A 20,421-nucleotide genomic window follows, 5' to 3' on the forward strand; every position below is an offset into this window, starting at 1 on the left:
TTTAACGAATCATTTGGATCTTTTGGTTTGTCCCTGCATTCTTAAGGTGTCTCATAACAAGCCAGCAGGAATCAACAGGAGCAACTTGTGTTTCAAAACTCAAATTTAACACTTAAATTTAACCAATAACTGTCAATTGCTGTCAATGTAGTCACTAGCCAGTTAATGAATGTCCTTCCACTGGTAGGGTAACTGATGTCATAAAACAATCCCTACCTTCCTCATCCTGATTTTGTTTTACTGCGAAGTGAGATTATTATGTTATGGTCAGCAAAATAAACAAAAAAGCAACAATAACAAGGTTTAAAACAAATCTACTGTACCAAATTGCTAACATTTGACACTCTCTCATCTGTCTCTCCTTCATGCAAACACACTCTGTCTCTCTCAACTCCCCCATCTCCATTGGTTCCCCTGCGATCTTGACTTTCCATCACTCTCTTAATCTGAGTTCCCAGAAGTTTTATTTTTCGCCACTAGGCGGGCGAGAAAGACTTCTTGGAAAAAAGGAACGTATCCCTGTGAGGGAAGTACGTTGCGCTCAGAATCTGAGCGGACACTCCCCTTTCCGGTCTGAAGCACTGTGCATACCATGAAAATAGTCCGAAGGGAATCCAATTCCAAATTGAATTGTAGTAGGCCACCACCGCTCAAGGAGCAATTGTTTCCCTTCCGTCTTATTTAGATGTAGCGCCCACTCCATGTGGAACCCGCCCCTGTCTTTTGATTCGCATTTCATTTGAAACGCAACGCACTGGGCCACGCCCCTGCTGCACAGGATCTGAGGCCAATTTTCCTAGACTATCACTCTCTTAACTCCCCTTCCTCTTCGTCTGTTCATGCAAAAATGTGTAAAGGCCTTGTAGATGCACATATACACTAACCCACATCAGCCCTTGTCACTCTGTATCTCTGCAGTGTCATAATCCTATAATAACACTGGGCTTCAGTTTGTGCTTACAGCACTGTTCTCACTTCAGCATACTGTACGCCATTCCAATTCTAAATGCTGTCCTTGACAAAGTAAAAAAGCACAGCCCATATGCAGACTTAGTAGAGATGTCCTGGACTAAGGCATTTCTGTCAGTCAAATACAGAGAGGTATTTGGGATAAGAAATTTAACACTGCAATAACATATCTCTATGCTTTTTCAACCCTTAAGTATGTTCACTATTAGTTTGTTGAATCTTTCAATCTGCATTGGACTTTTTTGGACTCCTGCCATGTTGAAGTCTATATGACTTATACCTCTCTTTCAAGTTATTGCGTGCGTGCGTAACGTGTGCATGTCTTTCTGCACACACATGCTTGAGTAGTACGACCACTGTGTGTGCGTGCGCGCGCACGTGTGTGTGGGTGTGTGTGTGTGTGTGTGTGAGTGAGAAAGTGTTTTGGCGTCTTGCGTATTCTTTTTATTCTCACAGGCCCTTTCTCTTCAGCCCCCACGCTGTGAATTTCAAACGCTCCACATTGCTTCTTTTTCGCTTCCCATCTTGTTACTTGAGTCATCTACTTTGGATCTTTTTTTCATACGGATTCTCTGAAATCCTGTCTCCTCTTGGTCTCTCTTTCGCCTTCTCACCTCTTCGCACTGCCTTACCAATCAGAAGCAAGACTGTTGCTCTCCTCTTGTTTGGCTGGTGGGCTTCCTCGGGTTGTTATTGGCTTCCTCGGTGGCTGCAGTGACACCCTGCTTCCTCTCCTTTGTTTGACAGAGGAGTGGTTTATTATCGCCAGCTTTGGACTCCTCAGTGCTCTAACACTGTGCTACATGATCATCAAAGCCACTGCCAGCTTCACTAGTGCCGAGTGAGTATACTGCCCTCGAAACATTCAGCTATACCAAGCATGCATTTGTAACTTACTTTATGACAATATATTCATCATTTATTAAACGTAGTTTTTTTTGAGAATTTCTTGATTCCATATCTTTGCTCGCAAGTCTCAGGGTCCTATTTTCAGTGACCAGTGCTATGCGAACAAAAGTTAACTTAAGACCAGCTTTGAGCTTGTCTGTTGCTTACTTTTCTGTCTGTTAGACTGGTGTAAATTACCAGCAACACAGATTTATTGGTTTATTAATTAAATCAGATCCCTATTAGCTGCCTCCTAAGCAACAGCTTGTCTTCAAGACAATAATATACATTACCAATAAGAAGGAGAAAAAAGTGCACAGGAACCTTGATGTCTCTATATGTACCGGTAAGCTTCACCAGACATGCAAGTAACACAGAACAATCTGTCTTTCTGGCCTTCTCTTTTCCAGACTTCAATGGTTGGAGTGAAGGCATTGGTCTTTCTTTCTCTGTGGACATCTGTTTTGCTGGAAGCCCACACACAGCCACACTTCCCTTTGTGCCATACGTTTCTGTTTTGCATTTGTAAAGTCTTTTATAACCGGCTTATGTGTACAGATTAAATCACTTTAAATCTACCTGTTTTTGACTCTTTATTCTCTTGTTGATCCTAATGCAATTACAAAGTGAACAAAGTGTTCTTGGTAACTATTTCATTTCTAATACATGTTGTTTTACAATTCTATCAATATATATCCATAAAGGTTTTGTTTTATGTTATCCCCTTGTGGTTTTAAAAATATCCCTACAAGCTTTGGGGTTTGTATGGGTCAACATTGCATTACTATATTTGTCTGCAGTGGGTTAGTTTTCCCACTAGATGGCACAATGTATCAACACCAGCATGGCTGTGTAATTCTGCACCCTACCGCCACACACTGAAATCTAGTGACTCTGGATCATCCATTATGAATGCTGTTTGTTAACGATCATTTGTATAACACAGTGGGGACATTGGAGTCTTCGTAATGAGATCTATGATGATCATGATCATGATCATTGCTTATTTGGGAGGAATTGCCCTACTCCTCCAAGAGTCCAGTGGTACACTTAAACACATGGACATTTACATTAACGGCAACATTCATCTTCATCATACACAATGAAATATTCATAGTTACTTTAACTCTGGGTGTAAACTATTTTGATTTGACTGTGTGCCTCTTTGAAGTGCTGCGAGAACACGTTTTAAAGTCTAGTTCAAGTTCTCTACTGTAGCCCTACTCTACATATACAGTATAAGCGTGTCTCTTAAGCACCATTCACACTGAGCACTGTAACTATAATACGTATAACTATATCATTCACCATTGTGTTTGTGTGTGTGTGTGTGTATAATATATATTAATAATTGGTGTGAACTCTACATACAGTAACTTTACTCTTATTTTATTTGTTAATGTAGTATTCGGCGGTCTTCATGACACTAAGGTTAACTTCCTCTTTTTCTCCTACACAGGTGGCCATTTCTTCAATAGGAACTCGATGTCTCCCCGTAGTGTGGTGTGTGAGATGGAGCTCCCTGATATTCAAGCCTCGCTCGACCTTTACGATGAGAACAAGTCATGAGGTCCATTGTCATGGTTACCCTGCTCTTCCTGCTGAAGGTGGCCTTTATGCACACTCGGTGGACCTTTGGAGTGTTTGAGGTGTGTGTGTGTGTAGTGTGAAGGAGGGTTGGGGAGTTGGAGGGTGACAACCTGGAGAAACCTTTGGAATATCTACACTTCCATCTACAAGACTGCTTACTACCGCAGAAAGTAATATCACCTGTCAAAAGATGGAGTGGGACATTTATCTTAGTTAGATCTACAGTCCCTGGTCCCTTTTTCATTTTGCCATAATTTGCTCTCAACAGAGATATCTTCAAAACTGTGGATCAGATGGTTTTGGTGGTTGGTGGGGGGTTAATCGTCTTAAGCTTAACTTACATTTTGTCGCACGACAGTGTCGCTTGCCGAAAAGTCAAGTATTTTGCTTGTTGGTGGTTACTTTTCAGTGAGCAACACCATTGTGTGCCGGAGTGTAAGTTAGACCTACTGTAAGGCTTCCTTTGCAGTATTCCAGTGTGTCTTTCATTCTCAACAGAAGCTATCAACGAATCACAAATGTCCGTAAGAAGTCTCCATTCTGTGTTCCTACTGTAGCCTACTTTTCAGCATCCCAAATATGTATATATGACGAGCTAATGCCTAATTTATACACAGTCGTATGACGGTGTTGCATGTCAAAAATAGACAAATGTACAAACTCAAAGCTTGTAGATCTGCTATTTTCGCACACAACGCTGTCATACAGCAACGTATGAACCGGACATATTAAACTGGCAGCTGGCTTCACTTCCTTTGGCTCTCATCTGGTGCAGTCAGAAAGACTTTGGGCTCGGGACAGGCTGCAGGTCAAAGAAACACAGACTGTGCTGTGGTACTGTGTGGACCAGCTGTCTCTTCTGTTGATGCTGCCCTTGGAGAGGACATTCTTCTTCTTCTTCATTTTTATTTATTTTTTGACTGGCTGGCAAACTACCCAAAGCCCTAATTTGGCCTATATGCACACCTGTCACCAGACAAACAGAATGGAGCAAAGAAACAAACCCCGTGGAATATGTGAATTGTAACACGAGGAACTCCGTTGCAAAGTGTTACACGCCTGTAGCAAAAAAAAAGAAAACTAGAAAAAAAAAATAGTATCTCTGTAGTGAAAAAAAGACATTGTAATGTGTATTCCAAAAGCTTATGAAATACCCACAGCGTGTACTAATCAGACCCCTCTGAAGAGGACCTAGTACAGTATATACAGTATATATACAATCTATATACATGATGATATATCTCAAAGTGGCCTATTAAAGCACTGTTCATTTTTCTTTTCTCTCTTTTTTTTCTTTCTCTATTGTACAAGCAATTTGGGTGGAAGGATTAGTCTTTTATTCTTGCTGTCCCTTTGTGTTTTAGTCTTTGTATCTGATATATGGTGGTGAAGATAATAATGATGTGAACGGAGATGGTCATTCGTCATGGTCATGGTTTTGGGTCACTGTGTTACATACAGTACTGCCTCAGCATTAAAAGTGTCATTATTGCCTATCCTGTGGATGTTATTCCTTAAGTTTGTACTGTGTGTGTGTGTGTGTGTGTGTGTGTGTGTGTGTGTGTGTGTGTGTGTGTGCGCGTGTGCGTGTGTGTGTGCGTGACGTAAACATCCACTCACACAAGACCACATGTTGATGGTCTTGGTCTCGTCTTGGTCTTGCCTGCCGTTTTACTCGGTCTTGACTTGGTCTCGCAAAAAAGGGGACTCCGGATATCTATGTTCTCTTCTCATCTCATCAAAATTCGTTGAGATATTTTGCTGTCAATGTAATAAGGCTGAAATTTTCTGATTACTTTAGTAATGCATACAATATTTTTGAGGGGCGCTAGCCCCTCCTACTGTATGTCCAGCTTTGAGGATTTGTGTTCAGAGTCTTGAGCAAGACACTGAACCCCTAATTGCTCCCGATGTGCCGGTTGGTGCCTTCCACCGGTATCTGTGTGCGAATGGGTGAATGTAATGCACAATCTCTGTAAAGCGCCTTGGATAAAGTTGCTATATAAATGCACCATTTACCACAAACATTGAATGCCAACATTGAAGACCAAGGTGAGGACACAAATTGTGATTGGCCAGAATGAGATGATGTATGATTATGTAGGATGATAAGAGCGTCCCTCAGGTGTGATTTTTCTTGTAATAGACAATAATTTCTAATAGATGTACATATTACAGTGGTGTTTACACATACTTTTGAATACAGGTCATTATGTATGTATAGTAGGGCTACCTCATAGCAGTAACGTGTTTGAGACTATTCTATCTCATATCCAATTGTGAGCTTTCCCAAAGTCGGGGAAAATACAGTGTTGTTGGGATATTGAGTGAAATTTATCCTCTACATTTAACCTATTCTAAATAAACTATCAGGAGCAGAGGGTGCTATTAATACATCACTGTTTCTAAGGATTCGAACTGATGACCATTGCTATTAAATTTGTGAATTGTTGAATTGTTCACTCCACACAGGTATTTTAACACTTTGGTTCAGCAGTTGATGATGCAATGTGAACTCATCTTTAATTCCTTACAGGATTCAAACACCGGACTTCAGTACAAAACATTTCATTTTATTTTTAACAGTTGTCTAAAAACGTGGTAGGCCTATCTCATTATGTAACTCTGCACACAGGATTCAATAACTTCAAAAACTTTCATACACCTACTTTATCCTTTATCCTTTAAATACCGGTATACACAAGATTCAAACACTTTGTCGAGCGTCTACACAAACACAGTTGTCCATATTTGGGAGAGGGTAGTCAGGTGGGGAGGGTTATGATTGTCACGGCACGTAATCCTACTGCTGGGACGACACCAGCACGCAGCAGGGAGTGTAGGCCTATAGGCTTTTTTTTTTTGGACTTGGGCTTTAAGAACTATCTTCAAATGTATATTATTACGTTTTCTTCTGTTTACTGTATATTATTATTACTTGCGCAAGCAGAGCGCGCAAGTATTGTGGTCGGCTGGACCAAAAGGTATGCGTACCCCTAATTGGCTGTTGATGGTGATGTAATTAAGATAATGTTTCAATGTTGGGTGGGTAAAAGCTAACATATGTATGCGTATGTCAGTAAGAATGGTGGTCCCTTGGCTTATTTGGCTGTTGATGGTGACTAAGGTACGCTTCAAGGTAGGTAGGCCTATAAGGTCAATAACGGGTCTAAAGGATTTATAGCCCTAGAATGGCTCTTGTTGTTAGTTGTTACATACAGTACGAAGTATAATTAAATGATCACAGGCATTCTAGGTGTAAAGGATTTATAACAGCAGTTGTAATAGACATTAGTTACTAGTAGCAGTACTAAGTTGGCACCTCAACAGAGTGCATTTCTAGTTATTATTTTATAATAAGTTGTCTTCTGTTTACTTAATATTTATCAACAAACCAACAATCACCTATCCTATTCCTATCTCCCTGACCCCTAGAATAAAAAACATTATAGACCAGTGGTTCTCAACCAGTGGTCTGGGGACCCCCAGTGGTCTTTAGGGGGGTTCCAGGTGGTCCCCAGCTAAATGATGGAGAGTTGGTAACTAAATGCACCCTTATAGATCTTTAACTCTATTTGGTTTCATTTTACACCGAAGAGTTATTGTTAACTCTCCTAATGGTACCCAACATCAATATAGGCTACTACAGCATGGAATTGTGGACAGATTCTTTAGTTTTGGGTCTGCAAGGCTTAATCTCATCATTGGTCCGTAAACAGATTGCAGAATCAATAATGGGCCTTGATATGAAAAACCACTGCTGAGACTGCTCTAGAATATTGACAGTGATATCATGTGAGCATAAATGTCGGAGCGTGACGCAACGACGTACGCAGCCGCGTAGAGTACAAGGGGGCGGAGTTTCAGGCCAAACGCGGAAGTGACAGACAGAATTGCAGCAGGAGCAGAGCAGACACAACAACACACAACAGAACAGTGAGAGAGGCTGATGCGATGCTGCTGCAGGGCTGACGGACCGACTGACCCGTGGACGACATGAACCCAAAAACAACAGCGGTTTCAGAACGGCCAGGCGTGACATATCTCGCGACATATAACGTCTCACAATTTTAACATAGACGCATTCCACTGTTTGCCATACACACGGCGTAAAGGTTGTCCCAAAGTGTCCATAAATAATGTGGATAACTCCGGAGGAGGTCCTGCTCGCCAACGCGCTGTGGGTGAGCGAGAGGGCGAACCCGTTCTTCATCCTCCAGCGGAGGAAAGGCCACGGCAAAGGAGGAGGCATTACAGGTACAATACACGGAGCTTTTTAGATCAGTCGTGGCATCGGTTCTGGAAGTGTTCTTCTGTAAACAATCGAAATCAAAGCATAATTGTGCAGCAGCAGCTATTATTATAGACTGATGAACTCGCATTCGGGCCGGGCCAAGCTGCCCAATAAATGCTGTGATGTTTACGTTTGATAGGGGGATTGTTAACATTAACAACATTACTGGTGTAAAGTGTTGATATTTCTGCACTGCACCATCATCCAGTCAGTCGAAGGCAAAAGGGACGTGTGTTTCTTCTTCTAGCGTCTGTAAGCCCAACGTTAAAGTAGTTAGCACGAAGGCTAATCATAGTTTGGTCAACGATTTTCTGGATTTTTTTCGTCAACAAACAAGTTATTCAGAAGAAAGACTAATATCGCTATTTAACGTGTATTTCTCTGGGTGCTTATGATAATGATAATAACATAGGAGGTAAGGTAGGAACGGAAGGCTAAAGGCCAGTTTGTCTGGTGACATCAAAACAACACTGGACTGGGTGGTGATGTGGGATATGTTGGGGCCCAACCTAAAGCTGACCTAATTACACCAAAAAGATAACTGTGAGTGAAAGTTAGCCTGTCTGCAGTGCACCCTTCACGCAGCACTCTTGAGAGTGTACAAATAACATTTGGTCCCATTTGTACACTCTGAGCTACAAATGGATCCATTAACCCTGAGGATTTTACTGTGTACTAGCTCATGATTAGATTGTCTTGAATTACTCCCGAAAGCTATTTCTGAAAGACTAGAGGAACTTGCCTGCATCATCAGTGAGTTTAGGGCCATTCATCCTGTTACTATAATGCGTTTTATTGACATGAAAGGCAGGCCTCTCATTCAGCTAAATCAGATTTGCTTACTATAAGGCAAGTAGTGTGCCACTGCATTTCTCTTTTTCTTTCATTGCATTTTGCTCTGATGTTAAGCTTAAAGGGACACTTCACCCTTTTTGCAAAAAAATACATGTTAATGACGTTTAGGAGCTTTAGAACACTTTCCTGGGGGTCTTTATGTGTGTAATATGTGGTTTTAGATATTTTAGATTGTAGCAGTGAGCCTGTTGTCTCTGATGTCATGGACACTGGGCTCACTTCCTTCCTGGACTACATGTTGTCTCAGTAAGACAGCTCTCCCCCCTATCCACAAGGAGGAGCAGTGCACCAAAGAATTATGGGAATTGTAGTCCAGGAAGGTAGTGAGACCAGTGTCCATGACATCAGAGACAACAGGCTCACTGCTACAATCTAAAATATCTAAAACCACATATTACACACATAAATACCCCCAGGAAAGTGATCTAAAGCTTCTAAACGTCATTAACATATATTTTTTTGCAAAAAGGGTGAAGTGTCCCTTTAAGACCACAGTATTCTCTCTGCCTTGGTGGTTGTTGTTTTCAAAACCATGACTCATGGCTGTATAAGCTGTAGCACATTAAACTGTTGTTCTAACATTGAATACCCAAATTGGGATAGTCAGTTGAATACAGAGCAGATCAGAATTTTGTTGACTTAATTTGAACTTTAAATTGGTTTATAGGATGCCCATTTGACCTTATCGATGAGTGCATTGCCCATGACCCAGTGGACTACTTAAATAAGACGGTGCTCACTGCTCACATATTTAAGTTGTCCCAAGTCCATGATTCTGAAATGTCTCCCAACATAGACTAGTGCGAACATTGTACAGTTTATGATTTATAATACCCTATATTAAGGTTTTATGACCCTGACCATTCATTCAACTTTATGGCTTGTAAGAGGATATTGGCGCGTGGGGCAAAGGGATTATGAACCAGTCAAAAAAAAGGACTCTCTGACTTTTTTCCACCAGGCTTGTTGGTGGGCACCCTAGATGTGGTCCTGGACTCCAGTGCCAGAGTGGCTCCTTATAGGATCCTGCACCAGACTGGAGACTCTCAAATCTTTTGGACCATCGCCTGTGGTGCGTTGTGCTGCAATACACACACACACTCATTAAGTTTATGCTAGGCGGCACAGTACTACTCTGTATAATACAGTATCTGTTTATTTTCAGTGAATATAGAAACGTATTATCCTACACAATCATACTGTAGAAAAGCGAATTCCCATTTCCATTGGGGGTTGCGTGCATACCGCAGCACAGCATACTACAGCCACTTACATTTGTCGACAGACTCGACAACAAATGTTTCTCAACTGTTTGTTTGATTCAGTTAACCTGTCTTAACATCGCCAAATCTGTCAGTGTAGAGCTCCTTTGCAATACTACCTGGGTTACAGCTTTTATCTGATCAATGATCATTCTATATTCGGTTGCCCTATTTCAATTTCAGTGCTGTTAGGAACATTGCAGGCAGCGAGAGGCTGGCAGTGTAATTCTTGTATGCAAAGCTTTCCTGAAGTAAATGGTAAATGGTGCATTTATATAGCGCTTTTATCCAAAGTGCTTTACATAGATGTGTGTGTGCATTACATTCACATGCCGACGGCAGAGGAAACCATGCAAGGCACCAACCTGCACATCGGGAGCAATTAGGGGTTCAGAGTCTTGCTCAAGGTCACTTTGACACCAACTCTGGGAGAGACCGGGTTCGAACTGGGAACCTCGTGGCTCCCATCCGGCCACTCTACCCCTGAACCACTGCTGCCAACCATGTGGATACGAATATAAATAAAAAATAAGCTAGTTGATTGTACTTGATGTGCTTAGTATGTAGAGTGTATGGCGTGTCCAAAACTGTCTGTGTTGGCTATCTCCAGGCTCCTCCAGGAAGGAGATCACAGAGAACTGGGAGTGGTTGGAAGCCAACCTGCTCCAGACCCTTTCCATATTTGACAACGATGATGACATCACCACCTTTGTCAAGGGAAAGATCTCGGTATGTAGACATTATTAACTGATGCACATTTCTCTTAAAGGCCATAGTGAGTTGCATGTTTTTTCTTTTTCTTATTAACTCCTTTTCTACCAGGTCCGTACATGTTTGCTAGTTTCGTATATATACGGATCCCGTCGCTAGGGGACGTTGTTTGCTAGGCCAACGTATACTCTGTGTATATAATGTTAGAGCCCCACGGCACCGCAGAGAAATAATAATTAAAGGCGACAAACAATACAAAAATTAATGGCAATTATTTAGCATAATAAATGTAAGGGATAATGTACGGCTGTGTGGTCATTGTTTATAGAAAAATCACAGACAGGCTGATTTATCCTGAAGGTGATTTATATATCAACAATGACCACTCAGCCATACATTATCCTGCTTATTACACGGCTACTATAATAAATTAATAAATTGACCCAAAACACAACAAAACAAGGTATTTCCTTGCTTGGTAATGAAAGTGTTCCATAAGTGTCACACTACCCGGCGTCTGCCCAGCTGCAGCGCAGTCGGAAAACAACGGAGTCAGTTGATCAAATAGAATACATTTTCGGGCACTGGCACTGCATCGTCTATTCCTCGCTCAAATGTTTTCAAAAACATTTTTGAGAGCAATGTTTAGCTGTAAATGACTGTGTGTGTGTGTGTGTGTGTGTGTGTGTGTGTGTGTTTACATGGCTGTCATGTTGGAAACCGCAGTAAATCAGCAGGGCGCAGCAGGTGCTCCAGAAATAACACACAGCTGAATTTGATCAGAATCAAGCGTTCAACCAAGCCGTGTAATAAATTAATTTTAATGAATCCCTCATTCATACAGTTCAGTGCTGTAACTGCTGTTGATGCCTTTATTCACAGTGAAATATCCACCTTGTTCTGGGGAAAAAATGCTTTGCTTTGTCGCAGCATAATATTTGCATTCTATGTGGATGTGACAAACAGCTGAGATGAGTGGTAGTAAACTATGAGGTGGTGCAGAGGATATGGCATTCGGCAACGGTGAACATAAGGTCCAGGGGATTTTAGATCATTTTTGTTATGCGTTGCATCATCTTCGCTTCGCTGCAGCAGAAAACATTCCATTGTTATGTAATAACGAATCAAAATCTCTCAGAACATGGCAGCGGTGTGAGTAGAAATGTTTCTGTTCTGTAAACTGCATTTCATTTCCATCTATCAGACTGTCCTAGACTCTTTATTGCTGGAGTGTCCGTATGACAAGAAGCTACCATTATTTACATTTTCACTTCCTCATCCTCATTTGTTCACTCGCTCACACACCAATCAATTTATACAAAGTATATTTGTAAAGCTCTTAATAACTAGTCTGTTACAGCAGGGGTTCTCAACCTGTAGGACGCGACCCCTTAGAGTGGGTCTAAAGGTATGGGCAAAGCATTTCCGGGGTTCCCCAGCCAAAACGTTTGAGAAAACCTGTGCTACAGTATCAAAGGGCTTACACAGGCGACAGCAAACGAGCAACACCCCTTGTCTAAATCAATACTCAATTAGGCAAGAAAGAAACATGAGTAATGAGCGTCCTGGGCGGACGGCTGTGCAGGATGTGTCGAATGGGAAATATACAAGAGCAAAATGTACAGTAATTACTGGTAAAAATGATATTGGTAGTAATAGATTAATATTGAAATCAAAGGGTCAATTAAGTCAACAGAGAATGGTCCATAAAATGATGGTGCTGTCTGTCGCAGAACAGTTGAAGAGACACAGCCACGTTTGACAGTGGAATGGGTAACCACAGGAGCATCACAGTACTGCGAGCAAGTCTGTGATGTGGTTGCAATAGATGCTATAATGTATATAACAACATCACTTTTCTCACCCCGCACTCCTCCTAACTGTACACAGGGAATTATTGCTGAGGACAATAAAAGCAAAAAATCCCAGGACGACGAAGACTCCAGTAAGTTCCGCGAGGCGGAGCTGAAGATGCGTAAGCTGTTTGGTATGCCCGACGAAGAGAAACTGGTCAACTACTACTCCTGCAGCTACTGGAAAGGCCGTGTACCACGCCAGGGATGGGTCTACCTCAGCATCAACCACCTCTGCTTCTATTCCTTCCTGCTTGGAAAAGAGGGTAAGAGTGTGCTTGTTTGTTTGCATGCTCTAGTAGGTGTTTCTGCATGAGTGAGATAGGGTCATGAACTTGAACACTCTATCTCACTCATGCAGAAACACCTCACATCATGTGATTATTTAAAAGTGTGTGTTGAGATGGCCATTGTGCTGTAGAATGTCTGGCATATCCGGCATATCGCCCTGTGAAATTCCCCTGCTAATTTAATTCCGTCTGGCTCCGTCCTAATTAGCCTTATGAACAATGATGCACTTGTAGAGTGAATCTATTGAAATATTTACCGCCTTTCCTTAAATTTACTCATTAATTCACAGTTTCCTTGTAGCCACTAGCCTCCAACTAGCAGTTGGATATCTACTACATTTCAGTATGTCCACCTCACTTTGAATATTGTCTCCCCTGGCCTGTATGACCGTTGAAAGTCCCCAGATGTATCCATGATTCAAAGTCTAATTAAGAATATAAAATGTCAAAATACAACATTAGTCAGCTTTCCAACTGTATCATAGCTAACCTCCTTTCATGGTGTATCTGGCCTAACTAACTTCATATGCTTCCCTTTTTTTAATCCACCCTTCCCCTTTCAGTCACCCTGGTGATTCAGTGGACAGATGTGACCCAATTGGAGAAAAACGCAACGCTGCTCTTCCCAGAGAGCGTGCGGGTCAGCACTCGCAACACGGAACACTACTTCTCCATGTTCCTCAACATCAATGATACCTTCAAGCTAATGGAGCAGCTAGCTAACATGGCCATGAGGCAACTACTGGACAATGAGGGCTTTGCTGTCGACCGTTCTCTGCCTAAGCCCTGCAAGACACTGAAGAACGTATCGACACTCAAGAGGTATGATTAAGTAACATTTAAAAAGAGGTTAAATGTGTATTATGCTCTGACACACTGAGAAGAACCAGTTTTCATCTCTTACACAAAATACAAATCGGCTTCTTCTTCACTTTCTCACTAATAAAAACTGGATAATAATATTGACTCCAGGGATTTGGATGCGCGTGCTAAGAATGAGCGCTACCGGGCTCTGTTCCGCCTGACGACGGATGAGCGCCTGGATGGACACACAGACTGCACCCTGTGGACGCCGTTCGCCAAGATGCACATCGTAGGCCAGCTGTTTGTGTCCAACAACTACATCTGCTTCGCCAGCCGCGAGGAAGATCTCTGTCAGCTCATCATACCCCTCAGAGAGGTACAAAGGACGTACCTTTCAAACGTTTTTCGACCCAGAGACCTTTCAGTCTCCGCTTCTTCTGTAACCCACCGGCTCTGTCCATCCCCTCCTCTAGGTGTCCATAGTGGAGAAGGCAGACAGCAGCAGCGTCCTGCCCTGCCCTGTTAGCATCAGCACAAAGAACAAGATGAATTTCCTCTTCGCCAACCTGAAAGACAGAGACTTCCTGGTTCAGAGAATCTCCGACTTCCTGCAACGCACCCCAGACAGGCTGCGGAGTGACAGCAATCACTTGCCTCTGGTTAGCCCCTCGGTGAGTCAGTCACTCCTCAATGACCAGATTGTTTTTGCAATATTCCGCATAAGCGGCTAGCCGTCTCCCCCAAAATAATCATATTTTACCTGGGTACCCCCCCCCCACCCTGACAAGCACTTGGAATGTTAGGCATTACATTTAGTTTGATTGAGCTTCTTTCACAATTTGTGCCTCTTTCGTATTTGACAATGTGGCCAATGTTTGATCACTTTTATAGTATAGTTTGTTGATTACTTTTGATGCATTCAGTGCACCACGCAGCTCAGCTGACGCTGTTGCCCAAATCACAGTTCAGCAGTGTCGGCACTCAAGCTGATGCTGCTACACCAATCACAGCTCAGCAACATCAGCACTCGGCAGATGCTGCTCAGATTAGCAGGTTAACTTCCAGTAGCTCATCATGTGTCGGCATTGTTCAATATTATTAGGAGGAAAGCAATTCTCCCCCGTACAGTAAGACTGAAGAAAAGCTTTCAAATTGACATTTTAAGATGTAGTCTACTAGTCTAGGCTATGTAAGGGAATTCAAGCCAGTTAGCCTCATAACTGATAAGTAATTTAGCAAACCTTCTGCACACAAGTGCACACTACACACCATATTGGATAATATTGTTATCTATATCCATAATTGCATTTATATTATCTTGGTGTCAACCCGGTCTCACCTGAACTAGGTTTTCTAGGCGTGTATGTATGCATGTATGGAATTGCCAATCCGTGCTATTTCACCGTGTTTGGGTGAGATCGGGCTGTGTTTATATACTTCATTTGTAAAGTGTTGCACTATTCAATGAGTTAATATTCTTTTGCTTTTTGTTTTCAATGTGTCCCAGGGCTCCTCTGGCCTCAGCTCCTCTCTCCCGCCCCACCTCACCTCCTCTTCCCCCCTGACAGCACGTGACCCCTGCCAGGAGGGGCGACAATACCACCCTGGCCTTCCAACTGCGACACAGGGCCTCCTCAAAATCTACCAGAAAGATGCCCCTGAGGACCTGGGGCCCAAAGCTGTGAGTCTTTCCTAGGCTCCACTCACATATCTTACCTGCACACATTAGCAATTAATTTCTCATCTTCATGTGGTTTTGTTGCGGCCCTGTATCTGTGTGTTCACTGTTCACCTTGCATACCGTGTCTTCGGCTAACACAGTTGTACAATTTTGATTAGTGGCTAGCCTGAGATATATGATTTCATGACACGGGCTGACCAGACTGGGGTTCTGAAACTAACAATAACAAAGCACGCATATCCACTTATGAAAAACCAAAAGTCAGTACAGTGGTCCATGCTCAAGTTATCTATCGGCTCCTTTACACCATTGGATGTGATGTTTTTGAGTCTCTTCTTCAGACGTATGAAGAGCCGAAGAGACTCGAAACGTCACGTCCAGTGGTGCAGACTCGAGGAACCAATAAATGCTGAACTTTGGAGCATGACCCAGTGTGCAGACTTTATTGTTTTTGCAGACTGGGGTTCTGATCACTAAACATGAGCAGTTAAAATGCCTGCAGCAGGGATGTATTTCTACTGATTTTAAAGTGCATTAATACCATCCGACACTTGTCACTCCTTCCCCGCCATCATTGTCACCCTTCCCCTCTCACCTTTGATCTCATTCCTCCTCTCGTAACTTTTACATTTCCTTCCACAGACAAAGGAGAAGATGAAAGAGGAATCATGGAAGATCCATTTCTTTGAGTTTGGCCGTGGTGTGTGTATGTACCGTACATCTAAGACCAGGGATCTGGTTCTAAACGGAATCCCAGAGAGCCTCCGGGGCGAACTGTGGCTGCTCTTCTCAGGTACTACTACTAGCCAATCACTGTACACAACTAATAATCACCTCACAAGAATATGCCCAATTGCAATATTATACTGTAGGTGTGTGTAGGGGGGGGGGCTTACATGGTAAAGATTTAACATGTGCTTACTAAGTTAGAGGAATTATATATTGTATTAATGTTGCCGTATTATGTTGCCAAATGGAACGAGCGTAATTCACAAAACATCAAGGTGCATTTGCATGTGTAAAGGACCAGATACAGTTTTGGAGTAGGCTGTGTGGTATTGGCTGAAAATGGAAACCAGGATTTCCAAAGACGCAGTGGGAAAACCTGTTGATACGAGGTTACAGTTGTATAAACCTATAAAGACAGACTAAACGTTTTGTGGTGTTGAGTCAGAATGTGAGGCTTCTCCCATCAGACACATTTAGACACACATTGAGAGCATCCTTTTTTAGCTGGTTTTCAAGGGACCACACCTGCACTATATTCTTTCTACCACAGTGTTTATATTCGGTAAAAAAAAAGAAAAACTAAAAAGTAATGCATTTCCTGAAAAGGAAGAAGGTGACAGAATTGCTCTCTATATATTGGTTGAAAGAAGGCATCAGAATTGCATGCTCTTGTTGACATTCCTTGTCCACCACGACTGCACAATTTTAGCTAAGGTTTTGCTTCCTTTCTGTATCCGTGACTTCATAATTTAAACTCTAGTAGTTGACTCGGGTCCCCCATTGTTCTATACTTGGTCCCCTCCTTTTTCCCCTCTACGTCAAATGTTTTCACCAAAACTAGTATAGCCAATCTACAAACTGAATCCGGTTGAGAAATGGGTTTGCGTATGGCCTGAGTGTGCTGCCACCCCTGCACTCCAGGTCTGTTTTAACGCCATTGACCTGGCCATATGTGGCAATCAGCCGCACAGAGCCAATACACCCAATGTCGGCGTTAATGAGTGTCGATAAGTATCTGTGGCAGAAAGTCTGTTGTGGTGTGTGTGTGTGTGTGTGTGTGTGTGTGTGTGTGTGTGTGTGTGTGTGTGTGTGTGTGTGTGTGTGTGTGTGTGTGTGTGTGTGTGTGTGTGTGTGTGTGTGTGTGTGTGTGTGTGTGTGTGTGTGTGGTGTGTAAAGGCAGTCGATGGTGGTGAGTCGTAGCTCACCCGCCCATCAACAACGGTGAGGGCAGAAAGTGCCTTCTCTACACTCTAGATTGTACTGTGTATTGTATCCCTGTGCTCTTGGTCAGTCGGCGTGTTTAACACAGTGGATATAGGCCCACTCATTACATCACAGGTTAAAGTCTGGCTCATCGACCTGTTTTGCCCGCCTTTATAATTTCTAACTTGTCTTTGTAACAGTACAATTTGGAGAGTTCACTTAACTGAGTGTAAAACCTGACCTTTACCAGAGAAAGGTGTCAAGTAGATTCTGAATATCCAGTATCTTCTTACTTCCTGGTGTCCAAGGTCGTCACCAGGTGTAGGAACTGAAGAACTGTGACATGAGTCTGCATTGTGTCATTCCTGAGCAGTTTTTTGGGGTTTATCAGGAGGCTAAAGTCCCGCTGGCATGGGTTTTCTCTCGTAATTTTTGGGATTACAATTACATAGTGATGTAGAAGTGATTACAGTTACTGTAATTCTTCTGAGGAAAATTACAACCAATTTCAGTGGTTGAATACCATAATCCTAGATTAGTCGGGTAGAGTCCAGTCACTGGTGGTGTTTGTACAGTATTTCCTCTCAAGAAAGAGTTGTCATTAGAATGGAGTTTAATATTGTCTTGACTCTTCTTGATCAAGTGACCATAGTTCTGGTATTTGAACCCGCACAATGTTGTGGGTTGGAGTCCCTTTTGTTGTACAATCACTTTCATTGAGTTTCCCTGGTGGTGTGGGTTTATCTTTATATCTCTTTAAATGCATTTGCATGCCTCTTATGTACAGTACAGTAAAGCACTTTAAATTGCTTTGCTTTGTGTGTGAAATGTGGCGTACAAATGAACTGCCCTTGACTTTTGAGGATGTTTGTTTTTTGTAGAACCACAGCAACAGGCTGAAAGCTGAACTGAAATCAAGCCTGGAAGTGGAGATTAGACAAAGGCTTGAATGTTTTAAAGGAGACAAGTGAAGCCCTCTTTGTTCTTTTGAGTCGCTGTGTGTGTGAATTGGAGTGTTCGTCACTAGATGTGAACTTGTGTGCGTCAGTGTCTATTCTGTGAAGAGCTGAAGAAAGGCTCTCTGAGTGTGGTAACACAAGGGGAATCTATATATATGAGAGCTAGTGTTGCTGCTGTTGATTTGCGTTTCAGTCTTCAGGCAGTCTGTCCTGCTGTCCCCCTGCCTGTTTCAATGTCCAATAGTCCATGGGGGAAGCCTCAAAACATCCTGTTAAGCGAAAATGCATAACTAATGACCCAAACACAATTCCCTGGTTGCTGTGGCAACCGAGCAGTGTTTTCATCTCGAGGTGTATCACGTGTGAACACTCACCTTCATGTCACTCTTAAAATGATTTAACCCATTCTGACCGGGCACCCATTTTGGTGTTGGCATCATGTTATGCTTTAGCTATTGAAAAATAGCAGATCTACAAGCTCATATCGCGCCACCGAGTGGCGCGATACGAGCTTGTAGGTCTGCTATTTTTGAAAAATTCGAAGAACAACTGACATTTTTAGAATCTGATCTCAGGTCAGAATGGGTTAATCAGACCAGTGTGTGTCCCGTGGAAACCTCGTATGAATCTGATCTCAGGTCAGAATGGGTTAAAAGCTGGAGCGTTTTTAAGCCTGCTGTTTCTGAATGACATGTCTGGGCAGGCCACACAACACAATGCTTCATTCAAAAAACATGTCCGCGTGACAGCATCACTTCGTGAGTGACTATGAGCTTGTAGATATGCTACTTTTGAAAAATCTTGAAAATGTGTGAAAATCTTTGAATATATAAATATATAAGAGAACATTTTTAACTCATATCTTTTCTTCTTGGGGTCCCAGGAACAAATTATGAGATGAGGCGCCGCAACCAAATGCATATCATGTTGGGTGTCCTTGACATTAAAATGTTTGAGAACCACTGACATTTCCGGAAAAAACAGACATTTGTAGAATCTGCCTCAGGCCTTAATGGGTTAAAACACTGCAGCGCTCCTCCTCGCCTCTTCCGCTGTCATATTTCTTTTGTTTACTTCTCTCTGCCTCCTGGCTTGTCAGCTGACGGCCCCTGACTGAGTCATGTGAGGCTGAACCTGAGGAAAACAAAACAATGAACTCGGCATGGTGTAATGTCACTGCAACACGGCCTGTAGAAAAGAGAATTGTAGTTAATAGAGAGAGACGTATAAAGTTAACTTAAGTACATTTTTGAAAGGTCTCATTGATTAGTTTAAATACTTTATAATGGAACAAAACTAAATGGTAGGAAAAAAGATGGTTGGAATTAATCACGGCTAGCTTCTATTATCCAAGAAATATATACTCTTTGGATGGTCCGATGGAGTCTAGCTTCTTCTTTTGTTTCCCCAGAAAATTCCAAGGCACTTGACACACACACACACACACACACACACACATACACACACACACACACACACACACACGCACACAATGTTTGAAAAGCCTTTGGCTTACTACAACATGCCCGGTTTGTTTTGGGGCTCCATGGCCTTCATTATTAGGAGTAAAAATAAATAAATACAGAAATGTGTTCTGCACCATGTGCAATATTTTAGCTTTAGTTTTTAATGCCATGTATTTCATGGAAACATGGAGCTAATCTATTCTTGGAATACATTTATTTTGAAATCAACGGCGCATTTATTACAGGCTTTTGTAATAAGTCAGCCATATTTGTGCAGGACTAAAACTGGCATAATAATGAAATAAATTATAATGTGACCCAGTAACACCTCTGAGTAAAGAAGGGGAAAAAAACGGTTACACAATGAAAACAAAATATTGAAAATGGATTCTATGAAAACTAAGAATGTTTTTTAAAGAAGTGATTGATGATCAAAGCAGGCAACAGTCAGAGACACAGTTTCCCTCATGCATCGTCCCTACAGGAGCTCAGAATGAGATGGCCACCCACCCGGGTTACTACGGCGACCTGGTGGAGCAGGCCATGGGCCGCTGCTCCCTGGCCACCGAGGAGATCGAGAGGGACCTGCATCGCTCCATGCCCGAGCACCGCGCCTTCCAAAACGAGACGGGCATCGCCGCCCTGCGCCGCGTGCTCACTGCCTATGCCCACCGCAACCCTGGCATCGGCTACTGCCAGGTACAACACACTGCCCTGCGTCTGGCTAATGCTGCGTTCACACGGGCAGATGCAAAAGATGCAAAGCTACACAGTGTATTTGTAGCTTTGTAGCTGAAGTTGAAACCGGCTTGTCTTTTTGTAGCTTTGTATCTTTTGCAGCAGCTACAAATGTCGGCTGTATCTTAT

At 42.4% G+C, this 20,421-nt stretch overlaps 2 protein-coding genes across 5 annotated transcripts in view; both read left to right on the forward strand.

Moving 5' to 3' along the window:
- Window positions 1–4,943, forward strand: part of rnf130 (ring finger protein 130) — a 55,494-nt gene extending 50,551 nt beyond the window's left edge. Inside the window, exons 9-10 of one of the 3 annotated variants that reach the window (XM_080774644.1) lie at window positions 1,717–1,810; window positions 2,268–2,409. In XM_080774644.1, coding sequence (XP_080630770.1) covers window positions 1,717–1,810; window positions 2,268–2,286 — 113 coding nt within the window. In that variant the 3' untranslated portion in view covers window positions 2,287–2,409. Of the gene's footprint in view, window positions 1–46; window positions 388–1,716; window positions 1,811–2,267; window positions 2,410–3,316 lie in introns of those variants that run through there. The other 2 variants (XM_080774645.1, XM_080774646.1) reach the window with 2 other exon arrangements.
- Window positions 4,944–7,375: 2,432 nt separating this feature from the next.
- tbc1d9b (TBC1 domain family member 9b) overlaps window positions 7,376–20,421 on the forward strand; it is a 40,526-nt gene continuing 27,480 nt past the window's right edge. For both annotated transcript variants that reach the window (XM_080773638.1, XM_080773639.1), the window contains exons 1-10: window positions 7,376–7,704; window positions 9,558–9,668; window positions 10,469–10,587; window positions 12,460–12,688; window positions 13,276–13,534; window positions 13,685–13,892; window positions 13,990–14,187; window positions 15,024–15,197; window positions 15,840–15,990; window positions 20,039–20,253. In XM_080773638.1, the coding sequence (XP_080629764.1) occupies window positions 7,587–7,704; window positions 9,558–9,668; window positions 10,469–10,587; window positions 12,460–12,688; window positions 13,276–13,534; window positions 13,685–13,892; window positions 13,990–14,187; window positions 15,024–15,197; window positions 15,840–15,990; window positions 20,039–20,253 (1,782 nt within the window). In that variant the 5' untranslated portion in view covers window positions 7,376–7,586. The remainder of the gene's footprint in view (window positions 7,705–9,557; window positions 9,669–10,468; window positions 10,588–12,459; window positions 12,689–13,275; window positions 13,535–13,684; window positions 13,893–13,989; window positions 14,188–15,023; window positions 15,198–15,839; window positions 15,991–20,038; window positions 20,254–20,421) is intronic.

Source organism: Protomyctophum bolini (assembly GCF_963924005.1).
Source record: "Protomyctophum bolini genome assembly, chromosome: 10".
NCBI classification, from domain to species: Eukaryota; Metazoa; Chordata; class Actinopteri; order Myctophiformes; family Myctophidae; genus Protomyctophum; species Protomyctophum bolini.